This window comes from Coprinopsis cinerea (assembly GCF_000182895.1).
Source record: "Coprinopsis cinerea okayama7#130 chromosome 9 map unlocalized cont3.9, whole genome shotgun sequence".
NCBI classification, from domain to species: domain Eukaryota; kingdom Fungi; phylum Basidiomycota; class Agaricomycetes; order Agaricales; family Psathyrellaceae; genus Coprinopsis; species Coprinopsis cinerea.
Genome location: NW_003307536.1, coordinates 554048 through 579883, shown reverse-complemented (window position 1 = coordinate 579883; position 25836 = coordinate 554048). Strand labels below are relative to the sequence as shown.

General features: G+C 51.0%; 9 protein-coding genes across 9 annotated transcripts; 5 read left to right on the top strand and 4 right to left on the bottom strand.

Moving 5' to 3' along the window:
- Window positions 1-1042: 1042 nt before the first annotated feature.
- Window positions 1043-2087, top strand: CC1G_07479 (endoglucanase II; the record flags this gene model as incomplete). The annotated part of the gene is made up of 7 exons (XM_001832056.1): window positions 1043-1103; window positions 1170-1258; window positions 1311-1439; window positions 1496-1570; window positions 1628-1685; window positions 1742-2007; window positions 2070-2087. 7 exons carry the CDS (start codon window positions 1043-1045, stop codon window positions 2085-2087), a joined length of 696 nt encoding a protein of 231 aa, XP_001832108.1.
- A 1306-nt stretch (window positions 2088-3393) lies between these two features.
- On the top strand, window positions 3394-3968 carry CC1G_07478 (hypothetical protein; the record flags this gene model as incomplete). The annotated part of the gene is made up of 3 exons (XM_001832055.1): window positions 3394-3627; window positions 3693-3881; window positions 3939-3968. 3 exons carry the CDS (start codon window positions 3394-3396, stop codon window positions 3966-3968), a joined length of 453 nt encoding a protein of 150 aa, XP_001832107.1.
- A 520-nt stretch (window positions 3969-4488) lies between these two features.
- Window positions 4489-8710, bottom strand: CC1G_07477 (hypothetical protein; the record flags this gene model as incomplete). The annotated part of the gene is made up of 18 exons (XM_001832054.2): window positions 4489-4868; window positions 4921-5012; window positions 5064-5231; window positions 5289-5319; window positions 5374-5574; window positions 5632-5737; window positions 5803-5866; window positions 5919-5980; window positions 6037-6999; window positions 7073-7202; window positions 7275-7506; window positions 7588-7695; window positions 7745-7775; window positions 7827-8237; window positions 8290-8314; window positions 8365-8422; window positions 8475-8525; window positions 8578-8710. 18 exons carry the CDS (start codon window positions 8708-8710, stop codon window positions 4489-4491), a joined length of 3246 nt encoding a protein of 1081 aa, XP_001832106.2.
- Window positions 8711-10016: 1306 nt separating this feature from the next.
- CC1G_07476 (hypothetical protein) lies at window positions 10017-12479 on the top strand (the record flags this gene model as incomplete). The annotated part of the gene is made up of 10 exons (XM_001832053.2): window positions 10017-10502; window positions 10556-10629; window positions 10678-10923; window positions 10989-11016; window positions 11068-11398; window positions 11458-11813; window positions 11872-11937; window positions 11993-12059; window positions 12118-12130; window positions 12191-12479. The coding sequence occupies 10 exons, from the start codon at window positions 10017-10019 to the stop codon at window positions 12477-12479; spliced, it is 1956 nt and encodes a 651-aa protein (XP_001832105.2).
- Window positions 12480-12990: 511 nt separating this feature from the next.
- Window positions 12991-14052, bottom strand: CC1G_07475 (hypothetical protein; the record flags this gene model as incomplete). Its single annotated transcript, XM_001832052.2, has 11 exons — window positions 12991-13023; window positions 13076-13119; window positions 13173-13199; window positions 13256-13300; window positions 13361-13399; window positions 13452-13547; window positions 13600-13615; window positions 13655-13788; window positions 13837-13869; window positions 13934-13964; window positions 14017-14052. 11 exons carry the CDS (start codon window positions 14050-14052, stop codon window positions 12991-12993), a joined length of 534 nt encoding a protein of 177 aa, XP_001832104.2.
- Window positions 14053-15456: 1404 nt separating this feature from the next.
- CC1G_07474 (hypothetical protein) lies at window positions 15457-16865 on the top strand (the record flags this gene model as incomplete). The annotated part of the gene is made up of 7 exons (XM_001832051.1): window positions 15457-15484; window positions 15545-15712; window positions 15763-15838; window positions 15893-16104; window positions 16158-16354; window positions 16409-16556; window positions 16624-16865. The coding sequence occupies 7 exons, from the start codon at window positions 15457-15459 to the stop codon at window positions 16863-16865; spliced, it is 1071 nt and encodes a 356-aa protein (XP_001832103.1).
- Window positions 16866-18042: 1177 nt separating this feature from the next.
- CC1G_07473 (hypothetical protein) lies at window positions 18043-19702 on the top strand (the record flags this gene model as incomplete). The annotated part of the gene is made up of 3 exons (XM_001832050.2): window positions 18043-18913; window positions 18972-19501; window positions 19568-19702. 3 exons carry the CDS (start codon window positions 18043-18045, stop codon window positions 19700-19702), a joined length of 1536 nt encoding a protein of 511 aa, XP_001832102.2.
- Window positions 19703-19781: 79 nt separating this feature from the next.
- CC1G_07472 (hypothetical protein) lies at window positions 19782-22642 on the bottom strand (the record flags this gene model as incomplete). Its single annotated transcript, XM_001832049.1, has 12 exons — window positions 19782-20472; window positions 20524-20536; window positions 20590-20662; window positions 20717-20764; window positions 20823-21037; window positions 21096-21230; window positions 21286-21586; window positions 21637-21664; window positions 21721-21969; window positions 22024-22097; window positions 22160-22403; window positions 22464-22642. 12 exons carry the CDS (start codon window positions 22640-22642, stop codon window positions 19782-19784), a joined length of 2250 nt encoding a protein of 749 aa, XP_001832101.1.
- A 309-nt stretch (window positions 22643-22951) lies between these two features.
- CC1G_07471 (hypothetical protein) lies at window positions 22952-25775 on the bottom strand (the record flags this gene model as incomplete). The annotated part of the gene is made up of 9 exons (XM_001832048.2): window positions 22952-23582; window positions 23722-23785; window positions 23843-24154; window positions 24202-24697; window positions 24753-24780; window positions 24837-25085; window positions 25144-25217; window positions 25276-25528; window positions 25594-25775. The coding sequence occupies 9 exons, from the start codon at window positions 25773-25775 to the stop codon at window positions 22952-22954; spliced, it is 2289 nt and encodes a 762-aa protein (XP_001832100.2).
- Window positions 25776-25836: the final 61 nt, after the last annotated feature.

Sequence of the window (25836 nt, the reverse complement as noted above, 5' to 3'; positions counted from 1 at the left end):
AGTGAAATGAGGCAAAAGAAGCTTCGAATTACTCGAAAATAGTCCGCTCCAAGCACTTCCTGACATTTACTAATCCAGGGCAATGCTGCAATTTTGGCTCAGCGCCATTGTATGAGGCAGGCTGCAGTTGGGCAAACGCCCATGACCAACGGCTGGTCGAACATCATTGTTGACCGAAATGCATACTAACCTGGCATTGCATGTACGTTGCAGAAGGATTTGTATTCTGACGTCTGACGTCGTAGTCGACCATCACCAGTGCTCAGGTTCCCGCTTCACCCACATCACTCCATGGTTGGGGAGTCCATCGTTTCTAGAATCTACTAGAGGGGATAATCAGCTTCTTATACGTTTAATTTCTTAACAGGATTTTCTTCAGCACAGATGCAAGAAACCATATCAGTGGTCTTCCTCAGCGTCTCCTGCAGTTGGGTCGACGGAAACGGCATTCTTCTTTCCACCCAAGACCCCGCCGGATCAACTTCTTCGCCAAGTCCATGTCCCGTGCGTTTCTCGTTACCGAAGATCGCCCTTTGTCATTTCCGCTTGTCGTCCGCCAGCGACTACTGGCTGTTCCCTCGAGTGCGACAGTGCATGTTTTTGACACAAAAACCTGCTCAAAAATTGCTCCGGCAGCTGAAGTTGACATCAGGTGTACTTTCATCTATTCTTGAAGCTTGCGGTAGTTCCGAGCCCCGGCCATAGAAGGATGTTTCTCGGAATCTCGTCTGCGCTCGATTCTCCGTCGGTACCTTTGCCCGCGTGGAAAACCAATCACAATCGCTCCTCGTCCGACTTCCCTGCCCTGGGCACGACGAAGGAAGACCTTGGGCACCTGAGAAGCTGTGATGAAGGCTGGGAATCGCCTTAACCGGGTCGAACCACCCCAAGGGGGAAACATCTTCCATCAAGAGAATTTGCCTCTCATTCGTCATCCCTTTCAATCACGTTTTGCGGGGAAATAGAGGTTCGCCGATTTTCCGGATGTTTAAAAGGGAGGACGCGCTGGTAGGGGTTTGGCACAGAACTTCGTCGGTTCACCATGTTCCAGAAGCTCTTCCTCGTTGTGCTTTTGTCGTGCGCGTCGTTGGTGACGTCCCACTGTGAGTCCCATCCGCTTCCCCCTCCGTGGCTTTAACGACAGAAACTAACTCCCCTTGCTAAAACAGACACCTACCCTGAGCTGCTCATCAACGGCAGGGGTACGGGCCAATGGGTCAACGTCCGAAGGACTGACAACTTCCAGAGCAACAACCCTGTACGTTGTTATCCTCTTTTTTATTTTCCGCCCCTTACAAGCTCTCTTCCAGGTGACCGATGTCAACAGCATTAACTTCCGATGCTACAACCAAGGCACTAGGTCCACTGCTCAAACCGCCACCGTCGCTGCTGGCTCCCGAATTGGCTTCACTGCCAACCCCTCTGTGTACCACCCTAGTGTTCGTCCTTCTATCTCTCATTCTTTCACAGAACGTAGGCCTAACAACCGCAATAGGTTACCAACATCTACATGGCCAGGGCTCCTGGTAGCGTTGCCAACTGGGACGGAAGCGGTGCTGTCTGGTTCCGAGTATGTTTTTCACTCCTCCATTCGAAGTGTTACAGTGGCTGACAATTCACCGTCCAGGTCCATGAAATCTCTGCCAACACCAACGGTGGCACTCGCATGACCTTCCCCTCGGAAGGTGAGTCTGGTTCAACCTTTATCCGAAAAACAGTTCTCTAATTAGGTTCCGGCTAGGTGGCTCCCGTGTCGAATTCGACCTCCCCCGAAGCCTTCCCAGCGGTGAATACCTCGTCCGAATTGAGAACATCGCCTTGCACGGCGCCTCTGGATTCGGTGGTGCTCAGTTCTACATCAGCTGCGCCCAGATCAACGTCACTGGCGGTGGCAACGGCAATCCTGGTCCCTTGGTCTCCATCCCTGGTGTCTACAACGGTCGTGAGCCCGGAATCATGCTTAACATCTACTACCCCGTCCCTCAGACCTACGTCATGCCCGGCCCCGTACGTATTCCCCTACTGAAGGACTTGAGCTCTGGTTGTTTACTGACTTGTTCTGCTTTCAGCCCATCTGGCGCGGCTAAATCCTTTCTCTGGTCCAATCCAAGCGTGGTTTACATTTGTCGTCTTAACGTACCTGGGTTAAGAAGTGTATCTATATTACTGTATACGAGAATTCAAAATAAGCTCCAGTCTCATTCACCGTCAGGGGTGCAAACTATGGACTTTACCTGTCAGCTCACGTGGGTAGTGACTCGAGCTGATTCAATGGTGAGGACGTTCCACCAAGTAGATTCAGCTCTCCCAAACGACCTTCGATCTGGACGCAAGCGGCCCGATGGATTCGACTAAAGCGGCAAATTGATCCTTGTCCTTAACCAAGGTCGAAAGAGACGGTGCTTCTGCGCACAATAGTACAGCTCGTGCATATCGAACATGTATTCTGCTGAAACATCTTTATCTCGAGGCATGAGGAATCGGTTTTAAAGGTCCCGATAGGCGCTCACAGCTTGGCGACCAGCTATCAGGTGGTTTGCGAGCCTTTTCTATTAGTCGCTTATCAGCTCAGTAGATGTCAGAATCAGAATAAGATCTTCGACGTCGCGTGTTTCATTCAATATAGTTTGGCTACTCCCCGGGTGGAATTCGGATCTGCTCTTCCAGAGCCAATCAAACGTGGCATTGACCTGACAATCTTTTGCCCTTAGTTGTAACCCCGAATCGACACCAAGGGAAGTGGAAGTATTGATTTGTTCACTTAACCGTGCTTCTATGAAGCTCGTCACTCCAAATGTTAGAATAGGCGCCCATGTGATGCCTCAGTCCGATGAAGAAGGACAGATCATCTCACATTGATTGAGACGAAAATGGGCAATGGACGTTCTTTGCAGATCCGGAAAATTCTATAGCGTTTAGATGTACTCCAGCATTCCGAGAATCAGGATACATATATCATCCCGCACCGACCGTCGGCTCCATGGTACTGGTTGGTATCATAGTATGCAGTAACCTCTCCCTGTGGAAACTCGAACTGATGGAGCGTACTGTTCTCTGTGAATTCAGTTGACCCAGATAGCTACCTCGTTGCCAAACGACATTCACAGTGAGGAGCCCTCCCGTGTTGTCGCTGCCCCGCTCAGTGCTCCAATGCGTTCAGTCCACCTCTTCTCCCTTGATTCCCCCGGTCCGTCTTCTTTTGTGCTTGGTCTCTTCTCGATTTTACAACTCCCCCAACGTGAACACCACGGAATTTCTTGGCCGTTAGGTCTTCTCCTCATGGTATGACGCGGGTTCTGGTCGGGGAAATGAGAATTACATTGAATAAACCGTATAAATACTGGAGTATCGCTATGCTTTTGAGACTGTAGCAACACCTGTTGTATTATAGCCATGCGAGTCTCATCTCTCCTTGCTGCCATTATCTTGCCATTGGCTGCGGTCGCCGCACCTGCACCCGAGCTCGAAGCGCGCCAGGCTGTCGTCAAGCCAAGGCCCTGTGTCCGCCAACTCAACCCTCCCCCAACCGCTGAAGAGACCGCTGCTCGACATGCCGCCTTCGCCCAGGCCTTCATCTACAGGAGAAACATTACCGCTGCCTTCGAGTTCATTGTCCAGGACTACATTGTGCGTGAACTCAGGCCCCTCCTAGGTTTCATTTCAACCTTTACTGACGATATAACTGACTTTAGAACCACAACCCCATGGCACAGAACGGGTTTGACTTTGCATGGAACATCCTCAGCCCCTTCTGGAATACCCAGAGCTTGACGCCCTTGAGGGACACGTACAGGCATCCTCAGGGTTGGGTCAACTACCGCTCTGGTTTCGGCGAAGTCGTTGACAGGTTCAGGTGGGAGGGCGGATGCATCGTCGAGCATGTGAGTACTTCAATTGTCCTGGCCAGTTGTACGCCTACTGAAGCCATCGAACTGCAGTGGGATGCCGGCGAGAGGTACCCTCAGTAAATACTATAAACGAATGTAGTGCATAGTACCGAGAATCCTGTACACAATTCTTGCGGTTGTGAAGTCCAGGTGTATTTATGACATCGTATGTTGTGCATTGGGTTGAAATTCGAAGAATGAGGAATGGTATGAATTTCTAAGTTTGCGTGTGCGTGGAATTTTGGAATCAGAGCTATCTTCTGGGAAATCATACATACGACATAATGTGGTACCGTCGATCATAAAGAATGCTAAGAGTACAATGCTTTAGTTTCTACTCCTTTCTGAATCTCTAACAGTAATTGCCCTTCAGAAGAAATACGAATTATTTAGCCCATAATGAAAGAAAATAAAAAACCGTCAGTAATAACATGCGCCTAGAGTACAACGCCCCCGTCTCGCAGGGAATACCAAAGATCGTGACATATTCGTTATATATCCGGTTAGTAGCCTTGTATGTTAGAGTGTTCATGAGAAATCATTTCTGACGTGGTAATTCGTTATCATCGTCTTTTGTTAGCGTTCGTCGAAGGCTAAAGCGTTAAAGCTTCGAAGAAGCCGAACTTGAGAAGCTGAGAGCGCGTGGTCGACGGCCGCGTTCGCGGACACTTCCTTGGGTACTGTGGGTCGAGACATTATCCGGCAGAACGTTGTCTGGGCTGTCGGTGCGCTCAATGGCATATTTGTAATAGGGAAGCGGGAATGGGATGGTTGGTCGCGTGTCGTGCACGGGGACTTCGACCTCAGATCCCAATCTCGTCCAAATGCGAACTGCGCCGTCATGGCTTCCCGTTGCGAACATGAATGGGTCATCGGCGGAGTGGTTCCAAGCCAGACAGGTCATATCGCCACCGTGAGCTTGACCCTTGATGAGGTGCAGTAAAGCGCCGGATTCTTGGTCCCAGATGTGAATATCGCCGGCTAGGAATAATGATGAGCAAGGTGATCAAGCAGAAGAGTGAATATAGCTTACCCTTCCCTGGACAGAGAACCAGTTCGTTGTTCTTTCCACCAAAGTAGCTGGGTCCAGCGAAGTCTACCGACACCTTGGGCATGTATGTATGTCTGAATGCTCGCCGTTAGCTCCGCCCTATCCAGAAGGAGACGAACGCATACCGAAGCGTCAGCCGAGCGACTGAGCTCATATTCTCCCTATCCCGGACCAATTCAATCTTCCAGAGCTGTGGCGGGGCCTTGTTTTCGTAGCTGATGAGTGCAATCCAATCCCCGCGGATGTTCTGAGAGATGGTGATATCGCGAACGTCGTTCAGTACCGGTACTTGGCTATCAAAGATCGTCAGTAACGAAGCCGCAATGGATATCACAGCCCGAAGCCCACACCTTTCGACCTGCTTCATTTCGAGATTATATACTACAACGAGGAATATCGTAAGCTACGTTGAATCACAGGCAGCATGCCACTCACCGACGAGCCGTTTCTCCACACGAGATTTGCTCGGTTGAAGTCCAGTCGGGGATGCTAGTAGAGGACCGACACCAACGAGACGCGCAGAGTCTGGCGTTACCGCCACATCATGAAGCTTGATGTTTCCAAAGTCGTATTGTTCCAATACCCGCCCTTGCAAGTTCATCTTCGTGACAGTCGATTCTTCCACCGAAAGGAATGCTAAAAGGTCGACAAGGTCACAACAAGACAGCGAGGGTGGTTAAAAGCTGGACCTACATTGTCCGTCTGGCATCCATGTCAAGGTTTCAACGGCGACATTGCGATTGATGGGCTTCGTGCAAATCCTCTCTGCGTTGATTGACAGCAGGTCTGAATGAGAAGACTGGAGGCCAAGGACGGCGATCGCATTAACGGACATTGGATTACTAAACAGAGAAATGAACTCACGTCTGCGATCCATATCTTGATACCACGAGGCAATTTGGTAAGGAGGATGTTCCCAGTAGGTGACCTTTACCCGCGATGAATTCCAGACTTCCATTTCCAGACAATATTAAACGTACCATGCGACTTGACCGACGAAACCTTGAGTATGTGCGAGAACACGGTGCTGCACACAGGGGTCCTACATGTGCAATCAAATCAGTCACCAGGATTACGGAAAGGCTCATGACCACGTACCCCGACTTTGAAGATGACAGAAGTCCGATCCCAGCTCGACGTCGCCAGATACCGGCCATCAGGTGAAAATTGGAGGTGTCGTACAAGGGCGGTATGAGCGGACAAATCTTGGGTGGCTTCCATCATGGATAACTTGGGCACCAGCGATGATATCCGCGACTTGACCACGGCGATAGGCTCTGGGACGAGTGTTTTCTTCTTTTCGTTGAGGGGTAGCCCACTTCCTGTGCCAGTGGAAGACGTGGTCCTACGCCTGACAGGGAATCGTCCAACCACCGGAGGTGATGTCGACGTGGAGGCCTCGCCTTCGGCAGCGCTAGCTTGGGCAGCTAGCGCAGATTGTTGCTGGTGTATCTTGACCGTCTTTATCGCATTCTTCCATAACAGCCTGCCATGACTCGGGGGAGCAGGCGGATTGGGGGAACTGGGTGACGTGATACTTGTCACGGCTGAAGTTGGCCCCGTACCCACATCGTTCGATTGGGGCGAGAGAGGAAAGTTAGCAGGCAGAGGCGGGGGCTTCGAGCTGGGAACAGACTCCACAGTTGGTGACACAAGGGTATCGGCGGAGAATCTCGTGGACCTCGACGGCTCGGGGGTGAAGGCAACGGGGAGTGTTGCGGATTTCGGGATCCCATTGGCCTCAAGGTCGTCGCTTTTCTCGTCAGATCGACGATGGATACAACTGGCCCCAATGTCTTTGATGGTCGAAGAGATCTGGTGGCAGATATGGCCAAACCTCACCAGATGGCGAGAGAGGAACGCGCAGGCCTTGTAAATCCAGTTGATTCCAGGCAGGCGAATGAACTCTTCAACGGTTTCATTGAGGACATCGCTAAGCCATTTCTGACCACGATGACGGGCAAAGGCCCATCGTTCCGAGGCAAACCATGCTGACACAGCTGCGAGACCGAAAGACGTGAACGCCGTGAGAACAGTTGTGACTGTCGACGTGACTGGCCCCTGTGATGGTAGGATTATAGTCAGAGTAGGGTCCGGATATACCCTGTGTGGCGCCACGAGGACAGGTGCGTACCTGATGAGAGGAGTAGGCGAACAAGCAGAGGCCAATCGAAAAGCATGCCACTGAAAGCACCAAAAACACGAGGGGAGAACGCTTGATCCAAATCAAGACCCACCAGGGGACACGATGACCTGGGGAACGACTGCAAAAGGAAGTTAGCGTGCGTTTCATGTTGGGTGTTTCGGAGTTGTGAGGAAATTAGACTCGGACTTACTACATCGCCTGCTTCCAAGTTAGACCAAGCAGGCTATTCACAGCCGCGGCAATACTGAAGACCAAGGAAGCGAACCAGAATGTATTGACTGCTTGTTCATCCGGGAGTTCCGCTCGTTCGAATGAGAATTGCAGGGTGGTTGCGGTGACTGCAGAGAAAAATGTTGCAATAGTGGATAAATTGAGGAGGTTGTTGGATCCGTGTTTCTGAGCAAAGCGGATCGTAGGAACACCTGTATGCAAGAGATAAGGACTCAATAACCAATAACCCAGACCAATGCTAATCGGCTCCAGTGGACCCTATCCCCACTTACCAACTTCGATGAACATGCGGAGTGACGACGTGATAGTGTCCAGGTGCTCCTTGATCTCCTGCGACAGCTCGTGGATATACCTCTGGACTGCTGGATACCTGAATTGGCCTACATCATTGGCGTTAGAGGGGCCCCCTCTCGCACGGAACCAACATACCCGAATATTCACGTAGACATGAAGCCCAATACTGCGGAAGTAGGTGAATACGGGATCGCATGCTTCAAAGCAATGGACTCACCCGGAGGTCTCCCTCGAAGGAGAGGATGGAGGCATTAACGGCCTCGTCAGTGAATTCAGGAAATTCATTGAGACAGTTCAAAAATGTTCTAACATCTCTCGCCAGGAGCTCCAACTGTTCCGGGAAGTCTTCGGGATCGAGGTTTTCCGTGACGGTGGGTCTGGGAACGTGCAGATGGGGAGCCTTTCCTCTCAGTGTGCGAGGTCTCTTCCGACTTCCTGGATATACGCCCGAATCGACGCCGTTGGCGTTTTCCCGGACGACATGCGAGACCTTGCGTGGAAAGAGATCTGCTGCGTTTTCACGATAAAGGAAGAGGAGTTGCGCTAGGCGTTCTCGAAGGTGGAAGCCGGAGGCGAGAATGGCGACAGAGCTTCCCAGTTGACGAGCGGCGTTCGCGAAATTGCGCAACTAGGGTGCTTAATGAGCGATAGGGATGACAGAGAGTTCAACGACATTTTACTTCTTTGTCTAGAGAATTGACAGATCTAAAAGTTGATTTAGACAGATAAACTACGTGAGGCATCTGAATACGAACCTTTGGAACCTGTTGAAGGCATCAGCTCCCGCTGCTTGAATATGCTCATCCACACTGGCTGAATTGCGTGTCACGAATGGCTCTCGAGGCTTCAAGACCTTTTCACTTACGAACGTCCCGATCGTCTTCGAAACTGGGTGCTTGTGCCTTCGATGCTTCAGCTTGACTGAGTATCAGTCTACAATGCAAGTAAAACGCCTAGTTCCAACTCACATTTTAATGCGCCCTCCTGGAGGAGCATCTCGACGAGGCTGAGAATGGTTTCCGTCCTATTGCTCGGTGATTGGCGGCCATTTGAGGAGGTGGCAGAGGTTGGTGGGACGGGGAGCTGTTCAGTCGAATCCATGGCGTGACTGGGCTACTGGTGAAGGGGAAAGGACTGGCGGGGTAGGGACAGGATTGTTTCCAAGAAATGAAGTGGTGTGGGGCTGATAAAAGAGGATGGAACTTGAAAACTGAGCGGTCGTGTTTCGTGCGTTAAACTCGTGTCGATTCAGTGACCATATGGCAACCTGCTAGCAGGCGGCGTTTCGTGGGGAGTTCGTAAAAGGTCGTGGCTGGATGTTAAGGTATCGCTGGTGGTGGTAAGTGAAGAAGGATCACCTAACGGCTCGGGCTCCCCGAAAGCCTATAGGTCATCGGTGCTACAGCTGAATGGAGAAGAGCCCTGAAGCACGCATCAGAAATAAGCGCCATTGGCCACATTGGCCCATTGTTGACGCAGACATCAACACGAGGCGCGTCCCCCCCATTGTTACCGACAATGGATAGATTCCTTTGTACTCGTTGCCCAGATGCAATCAAGGTGAAAACTGGGGTCTGCGCTGTGGGGGAAACGGGGTCATGGCTACGAATGCAAGGCCTCGAACGAAACGCAAAAAAATCGGGGAAAAAAGGTTACGCCCCCTTGAGAGGAATGCCGTGATTGGGTGACCAGGGATTCGAAGTGCCTCTGCAGTATACTTCACTTCAGTTAACAACAAATTAAGCCAGGTATGCGTTGCCTTCCTGGCTGAACCGTTCCGTTCGCATTGCGCCGGCACCAGACTGCTTGGTCAAATGCGCATCGCAGATTGAACTTCATACAGGATTCCGGAGTCGGGCACGTACAGATGCTCTGTGCATTTTTCCGCTTCAGCACTCCGGGATCGCGTCGTTTACAGGGAACGGTGGCATGGATTTTCAAGCCGGGATGTAGGTGCCATTGGAGGTTTCAAGACAAGGGGAGAAATATTAATCTTGGCGTTTAACAAGACATTTGTACTATTCAAGTCCCGACAAGTCGGAGACCAAATTTCTTCAAATCCGACTTCGCCGGACCTCGGCGTCCAAGTTAGTTCTTGGGCGCTACTAGCACGCAGCAAGGATTACTCAAGTACTAATAGTAGGGCCTGCCTTGATACCTCATACTTGCCAAACTTTCAGTGATCAGAAACCGAGTACAAAGTACACAGGAACTTGCCAACATGCCATTTCGCGAGTCCCAGAACATCAGGACTAGTTGTGGTACTGGTAACTGGATGATGGTCCATTTTTATTGGAACTCTGTGGGCGAGCAACTGAGGGCGGTGTCCAAGTGGACCTACTGCTTAACAGAACTTAAAGCACTGCTTGAAACATACTCTCACCCCGCTTAACCCTTGACCCCAACGATGATGGACGAGATATCCAAGAGCGACACGACGATAGCCGTCAAGCCTGTCCAAGACATCGAAATGACATCCGCGCCAGGCTTGCACTTCAGCCCAGCACTGGAGAAGGCGCTCGAGGAATGTCGACAGAAAGTCGAAGCGATTGCAAAAGACTGCAGAGGGAAAAACGTTAAGTTCAGGTGCGCCCAATTAGATCTTCCTGTGTGGAGTCCGTCTCATGCAGACGGGAATAGAGACATGGAATTCGACCTCCAGGGAGACGAGCGGCGCTGTTGGAACGCCTTCTGGGGTACTGCAGCAAGAGCGCCCACTGACGTACTGCGTGTCACAGAAATCTTCGACAAACCGGTTTTCTTCAATGCAGCTGAGTTGGGAAAGCCCAAGTCGGAGGACATCATCCAAGGCGCGCTCGGCGACTGTTGGTTCTTATCAGCGCTCGCGACGATAGCATCAGTTCCCGGCCTCATTGAGGAGATATGCGTTGCTGTAAGCCCAACCCCCGAGCGATAGCCAAATGCCAGCTAATGTTTCGAATTTAGCGAGACGAGGAGGTTGGGGTATATGGCTTTGTTTTCCACCGGGATGGTCTCTGGAAACCTGTCATCATCGACGAGTAGGTCTCCATCTCCCACTTATCTAAGTTCCTACTCACATAACCCAGTCTGCTGTTTACCAATATCCCTAAATACGAGGAGCTGAAAGAGGTTGAGAAGGAACTTTACCACCACGACAAGGATCTCTACACTAAACTAGCCAGGAAAGGCAAAAAGATCCTGACTTACGCCAAGTCTGGTGCACAGGATGAGACTTGGGTTCCCCTCATTGAGAAGGCCTACGCAAAGTTCTATTGCAACTACGACCACTTGAACGGAGGTTGGACGGGAGAAGCCATTGAAGACTTGACCGGGTAAGTCTCCGGGGCAAATGTATTAATACCTCTAAATAAAACCATCCTGCTTACATCGACGATAGGGGAATTGCGAAGGTCATCGAGGTCAAGGTAAGTACTAGTTGTCACTTGCCTTGGATGCGATACTTGAACGGAGTACAGGATATCCTTAACATCGACCAATTCTGGACGGAGGAGCTTCTCAACGCCAACCGGGACCGTGTCTTTGCTTGCGCATTCCATCAGCTGGACTCGAGCCGGAATGGTGTGGGGAACGCGAGAGTCCAAGGACTCGTGGGATCTCATGCCTACTCCGTCCTTCGTGCTGTCGAGTGCAAGGGAAGACGATTCCTCGTCGTCCGGAATCCTTGGGGTGACTCTGAGTGGACCGGACCATGGGCAGATGGCTCCAAGGAATGGGATTCCGAATTGGTTAAGATCCTTCCTGAGCTGGGACACCAATTTGGTGATGACGGTCAATTCGTTATGGAGTGTACGTCTGACGCAGCTGTACATTCAGACGTACTGTTAACGGGCTCGCCTCTCTTCCAGACTGTGATTTTCTCCGGTGCTTCGAGATCATTGAGAGAACCCTTCTACTCGATTCCTCGTGGAAACTGGCTTCTAAATGGCTCCAGGTTCCCCTCCCTCCTGCGGGTGTTCCTCCATCATTTGGCGACATCTCGTTTGAACTGACCATTCCGACTTCGAGCAAAACAATAATGGTTCTCTCCAAACTCAACCAACGCTTTTTCAGATCTGCCAATGATTGGGTCTCGTACACGATGGACTTCGCAGTCGTAAAGGTCGGGCAGTCGACACCTCTAGGCACGTCGACCGCAATTCTGCGCGGTAACCGGAGTATCAGCCTCGAACTCGACCTTGAACCTGGAACCTACCGAGTCTACGTAGGTACTCATCTTCCCATGAGATTCAATTATCAACTGACCATACGGCTTATTCCAGGCTAGATTGGACACCTGGGAATACATCCTCGGACAGAATATCCCTCTTAATAGGAGTCTTGACGATGTAAGTTCTACGGGACTACCCTTGGCCTTAGAGTTGGACCTCACTCACTGCACAGTATGTCCCTGGCCGAGATCTGGCGCGATTTATCTCCAATAAGATTGAGGCTACCCAAATCGCCCCCAGTGAGTACTCTCAGATATGATGCCCCCAAGGTTCACGTCTCAATATCCTGTTCGCCAGACGCCTACACTAGGTAAGGAGCAGGTACCGGTCCGACTACTCTCGCTCTCCAATCTGATATAATTTCCTCTAGTGCTGTTGCCAAATTCAGGGCCCTAACTTTGGAAGAAGTAATAGCCCGGGATAACAAGAAAGACAACGCTTCGGCACTGAGGAAATTCATTAACAAAATGAGGAGTCACAACAGGTCAAGAAGGTCTGCTTTTCCGGAAGTCGCCCACTCACACGACGGTACCTTCGAGAGCGATCTACGGGAGGTGTTGGTGGACGGCAATAAACCGATCGTGGGGTTGAAGGTGTACACCAAAAGTACTACGGCTGCCACAGTGAAGGCTCGATTGAACGATGACCAGTACTTCTGACTCGAGCGCTTCACTCCATTAGTTCTCCCGACCTCCCGCTCCTGCATACACGCCGGCACATCTGTATGGTATCCCACAGACTCATTGATAATGACACCTTTAGTATGAATGCATGGGATAGATCTTAGAATGGGGACGGGCTTCTTAGAAACTATCCATCCTGGCGCAGGGAAAATAAGGAATCGAGGCCATGTGAATTCCGAATCCATCTCTAATGTACATACATACTGGTGCGAAGGGCTATAGCTTCAGCCTGAGCGGGATGCGTATCTGTCCGTTTCTGAGTGTAGTTAGACATTAGAATACTTGTGAATACGTGGCCTGGGTCGTCTGTCCGGTGCCAATCTGAACCGTCATTCCAATCTTGAGTTATTTGTCGAGTACGGAATCGTTTGCGATACTCCAAAATCACGAAGAACACGCGACTGCAGAGAATAGACTCCATCACGCGTTGCGGACTGAGGTGCTGCGTTAGTTATTGGGACCTCGAAGGAGTGTGCTAAAGGATTGCCTACCGAGTCATCACGCCAGCATAAACGGGGTCCTGACAGTCCTGTCGGTCGAAAGGAACGCGCATGAGACAATACCTCGCTCACCTTCAGTGGCAATTCAGAGACTATCATGTTGCATAGACTCAAGACTGTCGAAAAGATGTCAACCGAGGGTTACGAACGGCGCGGGAAAGGCTCGTACTGAGCATGCAAAGGGAGTATAGAATCCCTGACCGAGAGATTAAGGTAAGCATGGAGTTAGACGGGTACAAGGTCATCACTCACCGTTTCTGTACAGCTGAGATACCCAAAGGGAATTCGATCTCCGGACTGGATAGCAACCGCGAACTGAGATGAAGTCGGACTAGTTTGTTAAATTTCGTCGCGTACCGTGCTCAAAAGCTTTAACCAGTGTGAAACAGACGGTCGCTGAGGAGGCGGTCAGTGACGATGTCAGGGAAGAGAATTCCGGAGTACTCACTGAGTTCCGTGACGCAAATCACCAGGTATGCCCACCGAACATAACCGATGCCCCCAACGAACACACAGTATCCTCCAAATTCTCTGGGAGCGAGATCTAACGAAATTATGTTAATATTTGCGTTGGGTATTAAAGCTCCACGCCTTACACTTCACTTTATCCCACTGTAGGTGGGTCAGAACAAGTGTCGAGACTATGCGCACCTGCAACCCCTCTGTTAGCGACGGTCTGACAAATGTTCCAGGGTCGATTAGACTCACGACTTGGAGTAGAAATAAAGGGATTGCGACCGCTTTCCGGTTCCCCCACAGCGCGCATGTCTGTAGATAAATAATGACTGATGCCGCTCAGAAATGGATACTCGCAGCCAAATGGGAATCTTTACATGAAGAGACATTGCCACCTATCGCTTTCAGCCCTGGTAAAATAGAGGACGAATTAGCCGTTTTCAAGAGACAGTGGTCGGCGAAGTGGTAACGTACAGACGCCAGACCGAAACAGTCGTTCACAAGTCTAACCGTCAGGTAAGCAATGGTTATGGTATTTCTGAAGGGATGTCGCTCACAGAGGGGTTTACAAAAGTGACAGTGTTAACTGACATCGTCAGCGAAGCCGTGCGTCAATAGTAAGGAATATTACTCACAATAAAACAGCAATGATTGGTCGAAAAAGACCAAGTAGCGATTGAGGTAAAATAGGACAACTCCAACTGATAGAGAGTTGGTCCACACGTATTCCACCTACAAAGCGTCACCTTGAACTCGGGGCAGACTTTCAGAAAGCTAACAATGTAGACTTACTTCCTGACTGAACGTGCAGAGATAGTCATACACCTGGAGTTGAGAATGCGAGATTTCCCCGAGGTTTGAAGTTGACTTCGCGTCTTGTTCACAGCAACAACGAGAATATGCTTACCAGGAGCGTCAAACACGACAGCGAAACGCGATTCAAATTTACGAGGCTTTCCATTCACGCCAGCCCTTTGCGCTTTCGTTAAGCGACTCGGTATGCTCGATGCCAGAGCTGATGATACATATGTCAGAAAACTGCGCACAGCTGAGAAACGGACAATGGAGACTTACCAAATAGTCTCTGAACCGGTGCATGTAGCAGGCCCGCTGTTGTCGTGGTGGTCGTGGTAGAGGAAGACGGGTGGCGGCTGCGTTCGACGACGATTCAATGCGATTCCTCTACATAAACCTGTCCCCTAACCAAGGCATCACGAAAAGGCCTTGGATGCACCAAACGAGGCCAATGGATGATCGTTGTGGGGACTCATTCAGGATATATTGGCATCAAAGTTTGCCGATGATGGCACGGCGGTGGGAGTCGTTCCTGATATTTTATGATGGTGGTGATTTGGTCGCAATCCTGGCATCCTCTGCGGAGTGAGCTGTTGTTTCGCCTCCCAGGCTTCTTTATCATTCCCCAGGCTCGAATGCGACTGTGAAGAGGGCAGAAGAGCTGGGCGCTCAAAATCCACCGAATTCTGGTTCTGCTCTGTTCTGCTCGACCATTGGATCGACACGGGTAAGCCACATTTGATGCCGGCAACTTCCGGTGACAGTATTTACCCATGTCGACTCGAGTCTCGGGATTTCGGAGGATGTACAAGACTTCTGCCGCAATGGGACAGAATGGGACTGCCTTCCTTCCTCCCCTTCTATAACCAACCGCATTCAATATGGGGACTCTTAGTCTTGACCTTGACCAACAAAGTCGACCCACAAACGACAACGACCCACCCACATCTCGCCTCGCTTAGTCGTGCCCCTCTGACGCCCGTGTCGAACTACTTGATCTTCTGTCAGAGGGCACCACCATTGGAGGTTGTGTGCACAGAGAGGCAAGTGAATTGACCGGACTCAGTAGCCACAGAAGACAGAGAAGGGACGCATTTTGTACACAAGACGGCGCCTCAAAAGAGCGATTTCACTGTCCCTGCGGATCCAGTTCTACTCCTCCCGTTCAGTTCAATTTCAGCCCCCAACGACGCCAAGTCTCGATGCCTCCATTTGACCGTGCTCAAACGAGTAAGAATTACATATTGAATAGTCCTACTCCTGTTACCCTCTAAACATCATTTCTCCCAGTTGGCTTTTCGTTCGGCTACTCTGTCGCCATTTTGACGTCTATCGTCCGCTTGGCGCATCGGCTGAAGCGACGACAGATATGGTGGGATGACTTCTGGGCGTTCATCGCGCTGCTGTTGGCGGCGTATAACCTGGTCGTTGCCTTACTTTTGAACCTCCCAGATAACGGTAAATGGTATTCTATTCACTCCCATAGCCCGCTACTAACAACTCGGCAGCGGAGGAGAAATACACGGTGGTCGAGTCCTCATTCATGCTGTATTCGGTCTTTCAGTTGCATCCTGCCATCATTTGGTGTGTTCTCTACCGACTCTCAGTGTATTCCGCCCTTACTTACCTTGGTCGTAGGGCAAGTCGGCTTTCAATCCTGGTCACCGTAGTGCGATTCCTCTCGCCGGGTCGTAACCGAGCGATATCATTCTGGAGCGTTGTCGTCCTATTCGTGATGTGGTTGGCCGTGGCTATCAGTGCCATCTTCTATTGCGGGTACCCCTTGATGACAGTTCCAGGAGGGGATGGTTGCGTCTATCAGACGGGGCCCACAATCGTTGCTCTCAGCTGTATGTCCTCTGCCCGCACTCTCTTGCATTGGCAAAACTGATCGTCGGTCCAGGCAACGTGACTGCAACGATTTGGCTTGTCGGGTGGCCCATTTATCTGTTCACTCGCATTAAACTAGCACGTCCAGGGCGCAACTTAATTGTTGCTTGTTTCTCGACCGGCTTACTCTTGGGCGCTCTTGACATATTCCATGCGGCGAATCTACTGACGATTAACCTGAAAATCATCAATTTCTCTGGACATTTAGAGGTGAGGCCTTGTGAGTCTTCTCTCCTACGGCGGACGGAGCTCATGCTTTCTCAGGTCATGGTGGCGCTTGTGCTATGCAATTTACTCGTCCTTGTCGCCTACATTTATCGTGTATTCCGCGGGCCCAACGGCTCCGGAGAGACGAGCAATGACCGCACCAGTGCCTCCTACAGCGCAGATTTGTCGCGATCGAAAACTGAAGGTCAGTTTCCTGGCTATGTACATATCTTCGTCCAGGGTATCTTCTAACGGTAGTTACCTTTACCCAGACGACTCCAGGCCACGGCGTGCCCGGACGAGCGGTGCACATGTAGTCACCGAAGACATCGAGTCTTCCATCGGCCCCTTGACGACGGTTTATACGAGCACCGGCGACTTTTCGCTTGGAAGTATTGCCCATACCTCTCCCCAGCAAAGCAAGGTATCCAGCTACACCTCACCTCTCAATTCATTGGTGTCCAAGGAAAACGATTCTTTTGCTTCCCAAAACCGGACTACTGACGGAAAGTAGGACAGTCCCGTCATTCCTTTCACTTCACGCTCGTTCCATTTCGAAATTGCTATCGCTGTACGACTACTGCTCTCATCGCTTTGTAACATACCTACCATTTGTATTTAACTAATAGCCTCAAAGGAGCTGTAAGCTCGCTTCTTGTCCGGACGCGCTTTCTCATGAATACTGATGTTTCCGCTTCGTTGGTTCCAAGCCAAGGTGATAGGATCGCACCAAGACCCCACATTACAGCATCGAGTACGACCCACTCAGAGATTCTTGTGGGGCTGTCGTCAAACTGTGTAAGACGGGCTTACGTCCCCGGTAAAAAGGCGGTAAGGTGATTTGGAAGAGCATTCAAATGATAGCGAAGATGAGGGCGCCTCTTCCCCGCCTTTGGGAATGCATTCGATCCCCGTTTAGCAAACAGTGGGCGATCTATTTTGAGACTGGGATAAGAGTTCCAGATGCGGAAGCTCCCAACCATGGGAAAGAGGAAGCTAATAATAGACTAACTGATTCCTTTATGCTACGATGTCGCAGCGCTCATTGAGAGGGTCGTTTCTGACGGTACTTGCTTTGGATCCTTCGTTGCGGCAGGTTCATCAAATCCACAGACTCTAGTCTCACTCTGAACATCGGAGACGGCAGGGTGTGTCATGGTGCAGCCAGCTTCTATGATGCGGGCAGGGCTCCCCACTTTGAAAATTTGCGTCAGTTTCAACCCACCCAGGGCGCCTTTTAAGCTGTTCACTACTCCCCTCTTCTCATCACCATGTGGTTGATCATAACAATGTACAGGTCCAGAGACAGGTCAAAAGTTGACGGATTGCGCTGTCGGTGAAATATTTCGATATGAGGCCTGAATGTTCGAGTTGATATGGCAGCTGAAAAAAGCTCATACCTCTCTGCCTTTTTACGCACCACCTCTCCGTGACCCCTATCCAAGAGGTGCCTATGCGATGCTAGGTGCTTTTCATGTCCAGACGCTCGCCGGGCGATAAGCGCCCGCTGCATTCGGCTTATCGGGTCCGGGCGACTCGGGAGTCGGGACCCCTATTGCCGGTCCGACTTTTGTCATCATCAGCCAAGTGCCCAGACTGGGACCGCGATGATGATTCCTGGCTTTTGAATCTTGACGACAACGACGTCGACAACCACCGTTTTCGCTACTTCACGTTCAAAGGAGACGACAATGTCTGCCATTTTTCCACAAGAGGTCTTCGACATCATCATTGACATCCTTGGAAGCCGTCCAAAACCGCGCAACGACCCAGCAGACCGACTGGACTACTTCTTCGCGCGAAATGCTCTGCGAAATTTGGCGTTGGCGGGGTCGTATGGCATCCTGGAACGTTGTAGGATTTACCTGCTCCCGACTCTAAAGCTGCGGACCCCAGCCAGGACAGAGGAATTTGAATCTTTCCATCCGAAGCTTCTGGGTGGGATTGAGGCTTTCGCTCGACCAGAGGCCCCAGTCGGCCTCGTCCGCAGGCTGGAGTTGGAATTCCGGTGGGATAGGTATAGCAATGGCGGCTTGTTCGACTTCCAGGCTGAGGCTGGGAAGTGTTTAAAGGCCATGGCCAGTCTCCTACCCGATATCTTCGCTCTTTCCTTCCCCAATCTCGAATATCTAGCCATTAGGGGTCCAGTGGACGATACACCGTTGGAACTCCGAGAGGCTGCAGTGGAGACCCTCTCATCAAAGTTCTTCAAGCGAACGCCACTAAAGGAAGTCCACCTCTCGAATCTCAACACCGACATATCCCTCCTCTACGACCTTCCATCTTCCCTGACTCGCTTCGAGTTCATCCAGGCAGACTTCATCGATTACGCTCCCTGGACGGACGAGATGCCAGTACTCGCTTTGAACGCCCCCGATATGATATTGTGGCCCAAGACTTCTGTTTGCACCGCGATCGCCTTCGAAGAAGCTTCCACGTTCAACCACCTCAGGAAATTGAACTTCGTCATCTCCGACAGGACGTCCCAAATGACCCTCCCACTCGTCCTTGCAAAGGTACCAACCACGCTGGAGGAACTGTACATCACCTATCACCGAACAGGTTAGTCTCCGCTTCTCCAACGAACTTGTGACGATCGGAACTGAAATGACGGTGACAGGATTGGGCTACGACATCGAAATCGTCCCCGATTTGCCCCAGTTGACTAAACTGGGGATCAAGTTTCCCTGGTCCCTCCTCAGGGAACGCGCCGACGAGAACATCGCCTTCCCCACTCCTTTCACCCTATGCACGCAAGCAAACCTCAACCATATTGCCTTGCACAACGTTACACACCTTGAACTCGACTACGAATGGAGGTTCACTCTTCGCAGCTACCGCGAGTACGGCAAGACCCACGAGTTGATTCAAGAAGCGAGAAGTCATCTATCAGATATCGACACAATGCTCGGGGACCCGTCAAGTCCCTTCCACCGACTACGCCACGTAAAGCTCTGGCTGACCGCACGGGTTGATTGGGAGTCGGAGGATTGTTGGGTGAAGGAAGAGCAGGAGAGGCTGGATTTGGAGTGCAACAGGCGCATCACTGAGGAGGCCAAGGTGGTCTTCAGGAAGACTCTGGGGAGGATGGAAAGTTTCGAGGTCTGGTCTCGCGGATGGCTCGGATCGCCCATTTTCAACGGCGCCTTTGTAGAGGAGGACTAGTAAGGTCTTCTACTGTACGGGAACTATATCTCACATATTTATGCACCCCAGTACTCTGACGTAGAGCATAGAAGCGCGGTTGCGTGCCGTGAAGTGCCGTCGACTTCTCGCAAGTTCGAGAATGTTGAAGCATACGGTCACCCATCAGTGTGGGGGGATATCACCAATGGCTGCGTGGAGATGTAACGTTGCTATTCGTCTATTGCCTATCCATCTGATTTAATATTCTAAACTAAACAGGATCTAGCAACTGAGGGAAAGGGGCCTATTCACTTGAGGATCTGACCCGCCCGACGATCGTGCAAGGCTCCTTGGTCTGAGTATAGACGCGAAGACCCAAGAAGACGCTGTTTCCCGCGTCGTGATACAAGTCCACCCAATTTTTGGGCATGGAAGGGGGAGGGTAAGTGGGGCTACAAAGCTCCTCGAAGTGGTGGTCGACTGTCGCTGGCTGATCGAGTTCCCGGCCAGGTGTTAATTCTTCGATCTCGAGTTGTGGGTTAGACTCTTGCCCTGCCTCCTCCGCGTCGTCTTTAATTGGCTCCGACGAGGCTCCGAACAGGTAGAGACATGTCAATGCAATGTAGTCGACTGCACGAAGGACTGTTGTGAGGAGTGACATGATCACGGTCCAGTGCAGCCCTTTCAACTCGACGGAGGGCACAATCGGTGCTGGTGGGGACTCATGGTCAACTGGCGGCTTCGGGCCGGTTTCGCTGGCAGGTGTGTCCTGTACAGCAGGAGTAACCTGGGTAGCCGCGCTCTCTCCATCCGAGTCTACTTCCTTCGGAATGCATTCATCCTCCTCGGCCAAAGGCTTCGTCTCTGGGACGTCTTGAGATAGGGGGAGTGCTGGATCCTCACCGCCGCCGGGGTCTTCATCCTCGACCGATGTTTCCACGAGGTCTTCTTCGATCACCTCTTCCAATGTTTTGGGTACGAATTTCGACCTCAGTCTAAGGCCATGATCAGTTCAGACCAGAAATTGCAACAGGAAAGGTACTAACCCAGTGTCCCAGTCTATCTCACCTCAGTCAGCGCTAGGGTTAATCTGGTTTGCCAGGGACACGTACTTTTTACGAGCGAAAGGGACTTGACCTTCGACGCCAGCAATTTTGCTACTGTCTGCGTTTTGATGGGATTGCACTGAGATTGCCTGGGTTAGTATGGGGGGTAACGGAGTGCGAGTTGGCAACCCACAGGGCCAGCGGTTGGATGGTCGATCGTCGATTCGTGTTCCGTTTTCACCTATACGAGTTATTCGCATTGGATAAAGCTCCTAATCAAATTCAAGAATAGTACGTACGTAGATCATATAGGTTGCCGCTTCGAGATCCAATTCCAGGGTGACTCGGGAGTCACCCGATGGAGAACTTACCCTCAGCGGTTTCCGTTCTCCAGCTTTGACGATGGCAAACTGGCATACGAGGGGAGGTCCGAGTGGGGCGGTCTTGAAGCCGCGAGTATTCAGCTTGGACAAGCAGATGATTGCTTTTGTTGGTTCCAGGATCGTGACTTTGTCTGGGAAGACTACGGGTTAGAGAGAATCACAAAGATAAGTCAAGTGACGTCAACCCACAAGAGAGGTTTCCATACGATGGCAGCGCTGGGACGTTTTCGACATCCACCTTCATCCATTCCGATACGAGCACCCAGCTCTCGTCGAACAAAAAGGTCCTCCCAACCTGTTCGAAGTACTTTAAGAAATCGTCATCTTAAAGAACATGAGCTCACGGGGTCTCAATACCATCGTAATGTTGCCGACTTACATTCCATGACAAATTTGCCGTCATCCCCAAAGACGTGGTCGAGCTCTTTGAGCGCGCCTAGCCACTGAGGCTCCCATTCCTTCGATCCATCGGACCAAGGCCCTCCCCATTCCGAGTCACCCCAGGGGTTTCGGACCAAGACGAACCTTTTCCCGTTCCATTCAATGGCTTTGAGGATGGAGTAGGCGTGTTCGGATATCAGACCTTGAGTCTCGTCACCGAAGAAGCTCGCGGATAGAAGACGGTCAGTGTTCGCCTTCGACATTTCTTCCTTCCAGAATCGGTCCCTATCTAGGATATCCTGAACGAAGGTTAGGCCCCGACAGAGTAGTTGTGATCGAATTAATATACCTGTGTGTAGAAGGTCGTCGAGACACCGCTGGAAACCAATGAGTTCGCACCTTGAACGAGTTGCAATGGCTAATAGAAACCTACCCAGATAAATCTTCGATAGCCTCGGTGGTCCACCCTCTATCCAGATGCTCATACGAACCATACAATTTAGCGTAGGCCTTCTCTATGAGAGGCACCCATGTCTCCCCATCCGACCCCGACTTTGCATATGTCAGGCGCGATCCCCGATTCTTTTGGACATGATGAAACAGATCCCGATCCTCGACGAAAAGCTGTCTCTCGCCGTCATCCAAAGAGTCAAAATGCCGTGGGTTTTGGATTGGTAGTAGACTGAGTCGAGGAAGTCAGGCCGAAGCTTCATAGTTATAAAGGGAACGAACGTACTCATCGACGATGACCCTGCACCAGCCATCATCTTGAAAGAAGATGAATCCATAGACACCGACTTCCTCATCTCGCTGAGGAGCGAAGCGAGAACTGAGTCTTCGAGGAAGTGAGGATAAAGAGACTCGTGACTCACCGCAACACAAATCTTTTCGATCAATCCTGGAATACAGCAGACAGTCCCAAGTCCCGCCAGGAAGTAGCAATCCCCGATGCACCCCTGATGGATCGCACTCGACTCCGCCGCACCTTTGTCGTTGAAGAACTTGGGCTTGTCGAAAATCTCCGTAACCCGCCGGACTGAAGGTTTCAGTCGGAGCGTTTCTTTCATTCCGTAAATGCAACGTTCCCAGTCCCTCGTTAAATCGAAATCAGGGTCCCTGTATCACCGGCATGAACATGAGCTGGCTGCAAGTTCGTCACTCCATGCTCCATCGTACCTGAATTTAGCATTCCTGTTTTTACAGTCCTTCGCTATCTTCTCCACCTCCTCCCGACAGGCATTTATCTCTACCTCTAGCTCCTTTGTGACCAACAGGCCGACCTGTCTTCGTACAAGGTCCACCTGCTTCTGCCTGCCGCGCCCTTTCTTCTTCTTCTGTTGAGACTTCTTAGCCATTGTCGTTTCGTATCGAGTTGTGAGAGGGCTGAGAGAAATATCCTGCAACTCGACTTCGCCCCTCGGTCTTTATATATCTGGTGCAAGGTAATATGCCACAATTAGTTAAGCGCCCGCTCTGGGCGCTGTGTTGCTGCCTTCTTCCATCAGCTGCTCGGCGTTTCCGGGACACGTGTTTTTCATGAATACTGTTATTTAAGCGTCCTTCTCTACTCATCTCATACTCCAGCTGAATCAGATGTATACGCTGCCTACAAATCATGGAGCCCTTGGAGATTATCCTGAGGCTGTACAGAAAAAAAAATATTCCTAATCGTCGACCTCCGACTTTACGGTCCCAACGATCGAACAGGGTTCCTTTGTCTGGGTGTAGACCCTCAAACCAATAAACACGCTGTCCTTGGCATCTCTGTATAGATCCTGCCAAGTCTCCTCTTCATCGATAGCAACTTCACCCGCGTACTCCACAGGGAGGTCTTGCTGAAACGTTTGCGATTGAAGATATACGGTGCCCTGTTCAGCCGTGAGAACTGGTGTTTCTGGGCCATGTTCGGTATTAGCTGCCACTTCCAAAGGTTGTCCTGCCGTCGTATTGCCTTTGAATAACAGAAGGCAAGACCAGGCCGCCCAATCGAAGAAGTGCGATATAGCCCCTAGGACAATAGCGACCAAGATCCAATGGGCGCCCTCCAGTTCTTGGAGCTTGGGTGAAGGCCCGATGTTGTGAGCAATGTTACCGTTACCGTGGCTCAACGCTACAGCCTCCCCTGCTGCGATATCGGCTTTGGTTTCGACACCCTCGCCAGAACCAGTAGGGACATCATCAATCTGGGTGCCGTCTGTTCCAGCAACAGAATCATCGTCATTTCCTTCGGCACTCTGGGCGAGACCATCTTCAATAACTTCTTCGAGACTCTTTGGAGTGAATTTATGTTTCAACCTGTACATCGAGATCAGCCATGCATATCGTCTGGACTTCTGATCAAATGCGTACGCACCCAGTGTCCCAGTCTGAAAACCACAAATTATGGCTCGGTTGGTGGGCTTTAGATTGAATTTATCGGGGCTAATAGACTTACTTTTCACCAGGGATAACGACTTGACTTTCGCAGAGAGGACACTCGTGACTGTCTTCGTCGGGAACTACCACAAGACCAACCGTTAGCTGACAATGTGCCATTGGATAATGCATGCTCTTACATTGTTGAAGTCTGGTAGGACTGAATGATGCTCCATCTTGACCTGTCGGGATGATCGTCAGAACGGGTATTCGCAGACGCAATGTTCGAATCCTGACATAAACAAAATACGTCCCAGCCTCTAGATCAAGCTCAACCGTAATTCTAGAGTCCCCCGAAAGTGTGGTCGTTCGTAGCGGCGTCTTTTCTCCCTCCTTCACAATGGCAAACTGGAACCAAATATAAGGGCCAAGGGGCACAGTCTTGAAACCACGGGTGTTGAGTTTCGAAAGAGAGACCAGGGCTTTAGTCTTCTCTGGGACGGTGATACGGTCTTGAACGATTTAACGACAATTCGCAAAGTGATTGAAAGCCACTCACAAGAAAGACTTCCATACGACGCTACCTCTGGGATATTCTCGATGTCGACCTTCATCCATTCGGAGACCAGCACCCAGCTATCATCAAATAGGAATGTCCTCCCTATCCTCTGGAACCTCTGTAAGAAGTCGTCGTCTAAAAGTCCACTACATAAGTAACCTCGGTAAAGACCCTTCAAAAGAACGGAAGACTTGCATTCCATCACAAATTGCCCATCGTTTCCAAATACATGTTTCAACTCCTTGAGGGCTCCCAACCACTCAGAGGTCCACTCCTTCGACCCGTCAGACCAACGGCCCGTCCATTCGTACTGGCCCCATGGATTCCGGAGAACGAGGAAGCGCTTGCCCTTCCACTCGATGGCTCTCAAGACGGAATAGGCGTGATTGGGGATAAGCCCTTGAGTGACAGTGCCGCTGAAGGAGGCTGAAAGAAGACGGTCGTGGTTGACCTTTAGCACTTCCTCGTTCCAGAACCGGTCCCTGTCCAAAATATCCTACCAGGCATCAGAGGTCAGCTGAATATAGCATTCCGGCGAGGACACGTCCTACCTTGGTCTTAAAGGTGGTGGAGACACCGCTATTGAGAAAATTAGCTTAGGCGCCTCGGAGAGACGTCTGAGGAACATTGCGTACCCTGATAAATCTTCGATAGCTTCCGTCGTCCACCCACCATCCAAATGCTTAAAGTTGCCATACAACTTCGCATACGCTTTCTCAATGAGCGGGACCCACGTTTCACCTTCGGATCCCGATCGAGCGTATACAAGATGTCGTCCAGTGTTCTTATGGACGTTGTGAAAGAGCTCTCGATCACCAAGGAACGCTTCTTTTCCCTCTTCTCCCAAGGAGTCGAAAGAAGGGGGCTGAGTAGTGAACACAAAACTTGAAATATGACGTCAATGCCAGTCCTTATCTGCTGAGTGTAGAGAGGCTTACTTACTCGTCAACGATGACCTTGGCCCATCCGTCGTCTTGAAAGAATATGAACCCGTATACGCCAACCTCTTCATCCCGCTGGAGAGCCAGTAAGTCCAGCACTCGCAACACACCATGCGCGCACGTGAGCACCTACCGCCACGCATATCTTCTCGATGAGCCCAGGAAGGCAGCAAACCGTTGCAAGTGCCGCGAGGAAGTAGCAGTCTCCAAGGCCACCTTGCACAATCGCGCTCGATTCCGCCGCTCCTTTCTCATTGAAAAACTTGGGCCTGTCAAAGATCTCAGAGATCCGCTGGGTGTACCACGTTCCATTGTTAGTCTCCTCGTCGTAGACCAACCCATAGACACAGCGAGACCCGTCGTTTTCGAGGTCGAATTCGGTGTCTCTGTCGACGGATCCGTGTCAGTGCCACCAACCGCGAAAATAAATCGTTTGGCCAGCAGTCCTCACCTGAACTTGACATTGCGCTCACGGCAGTCCTTCGCAATGCGCGCTACTTCGTCTCTACAGGCGTCGATAGCATCTTGAAGCTCCTTGGTGACCAGAAGGCCAACCTGCTTTCGCACAAGCTCCACCTGGTTCAGTCGCTTCTGAGCCTTCCTCTTCTTGTTCGTGGACTTTCGCTTGGCCATGATAGCGCTAGCAGGGGGAAAAACGACTGGGATGATCTTAGAAGGGTTGCTAGAGGAGTAG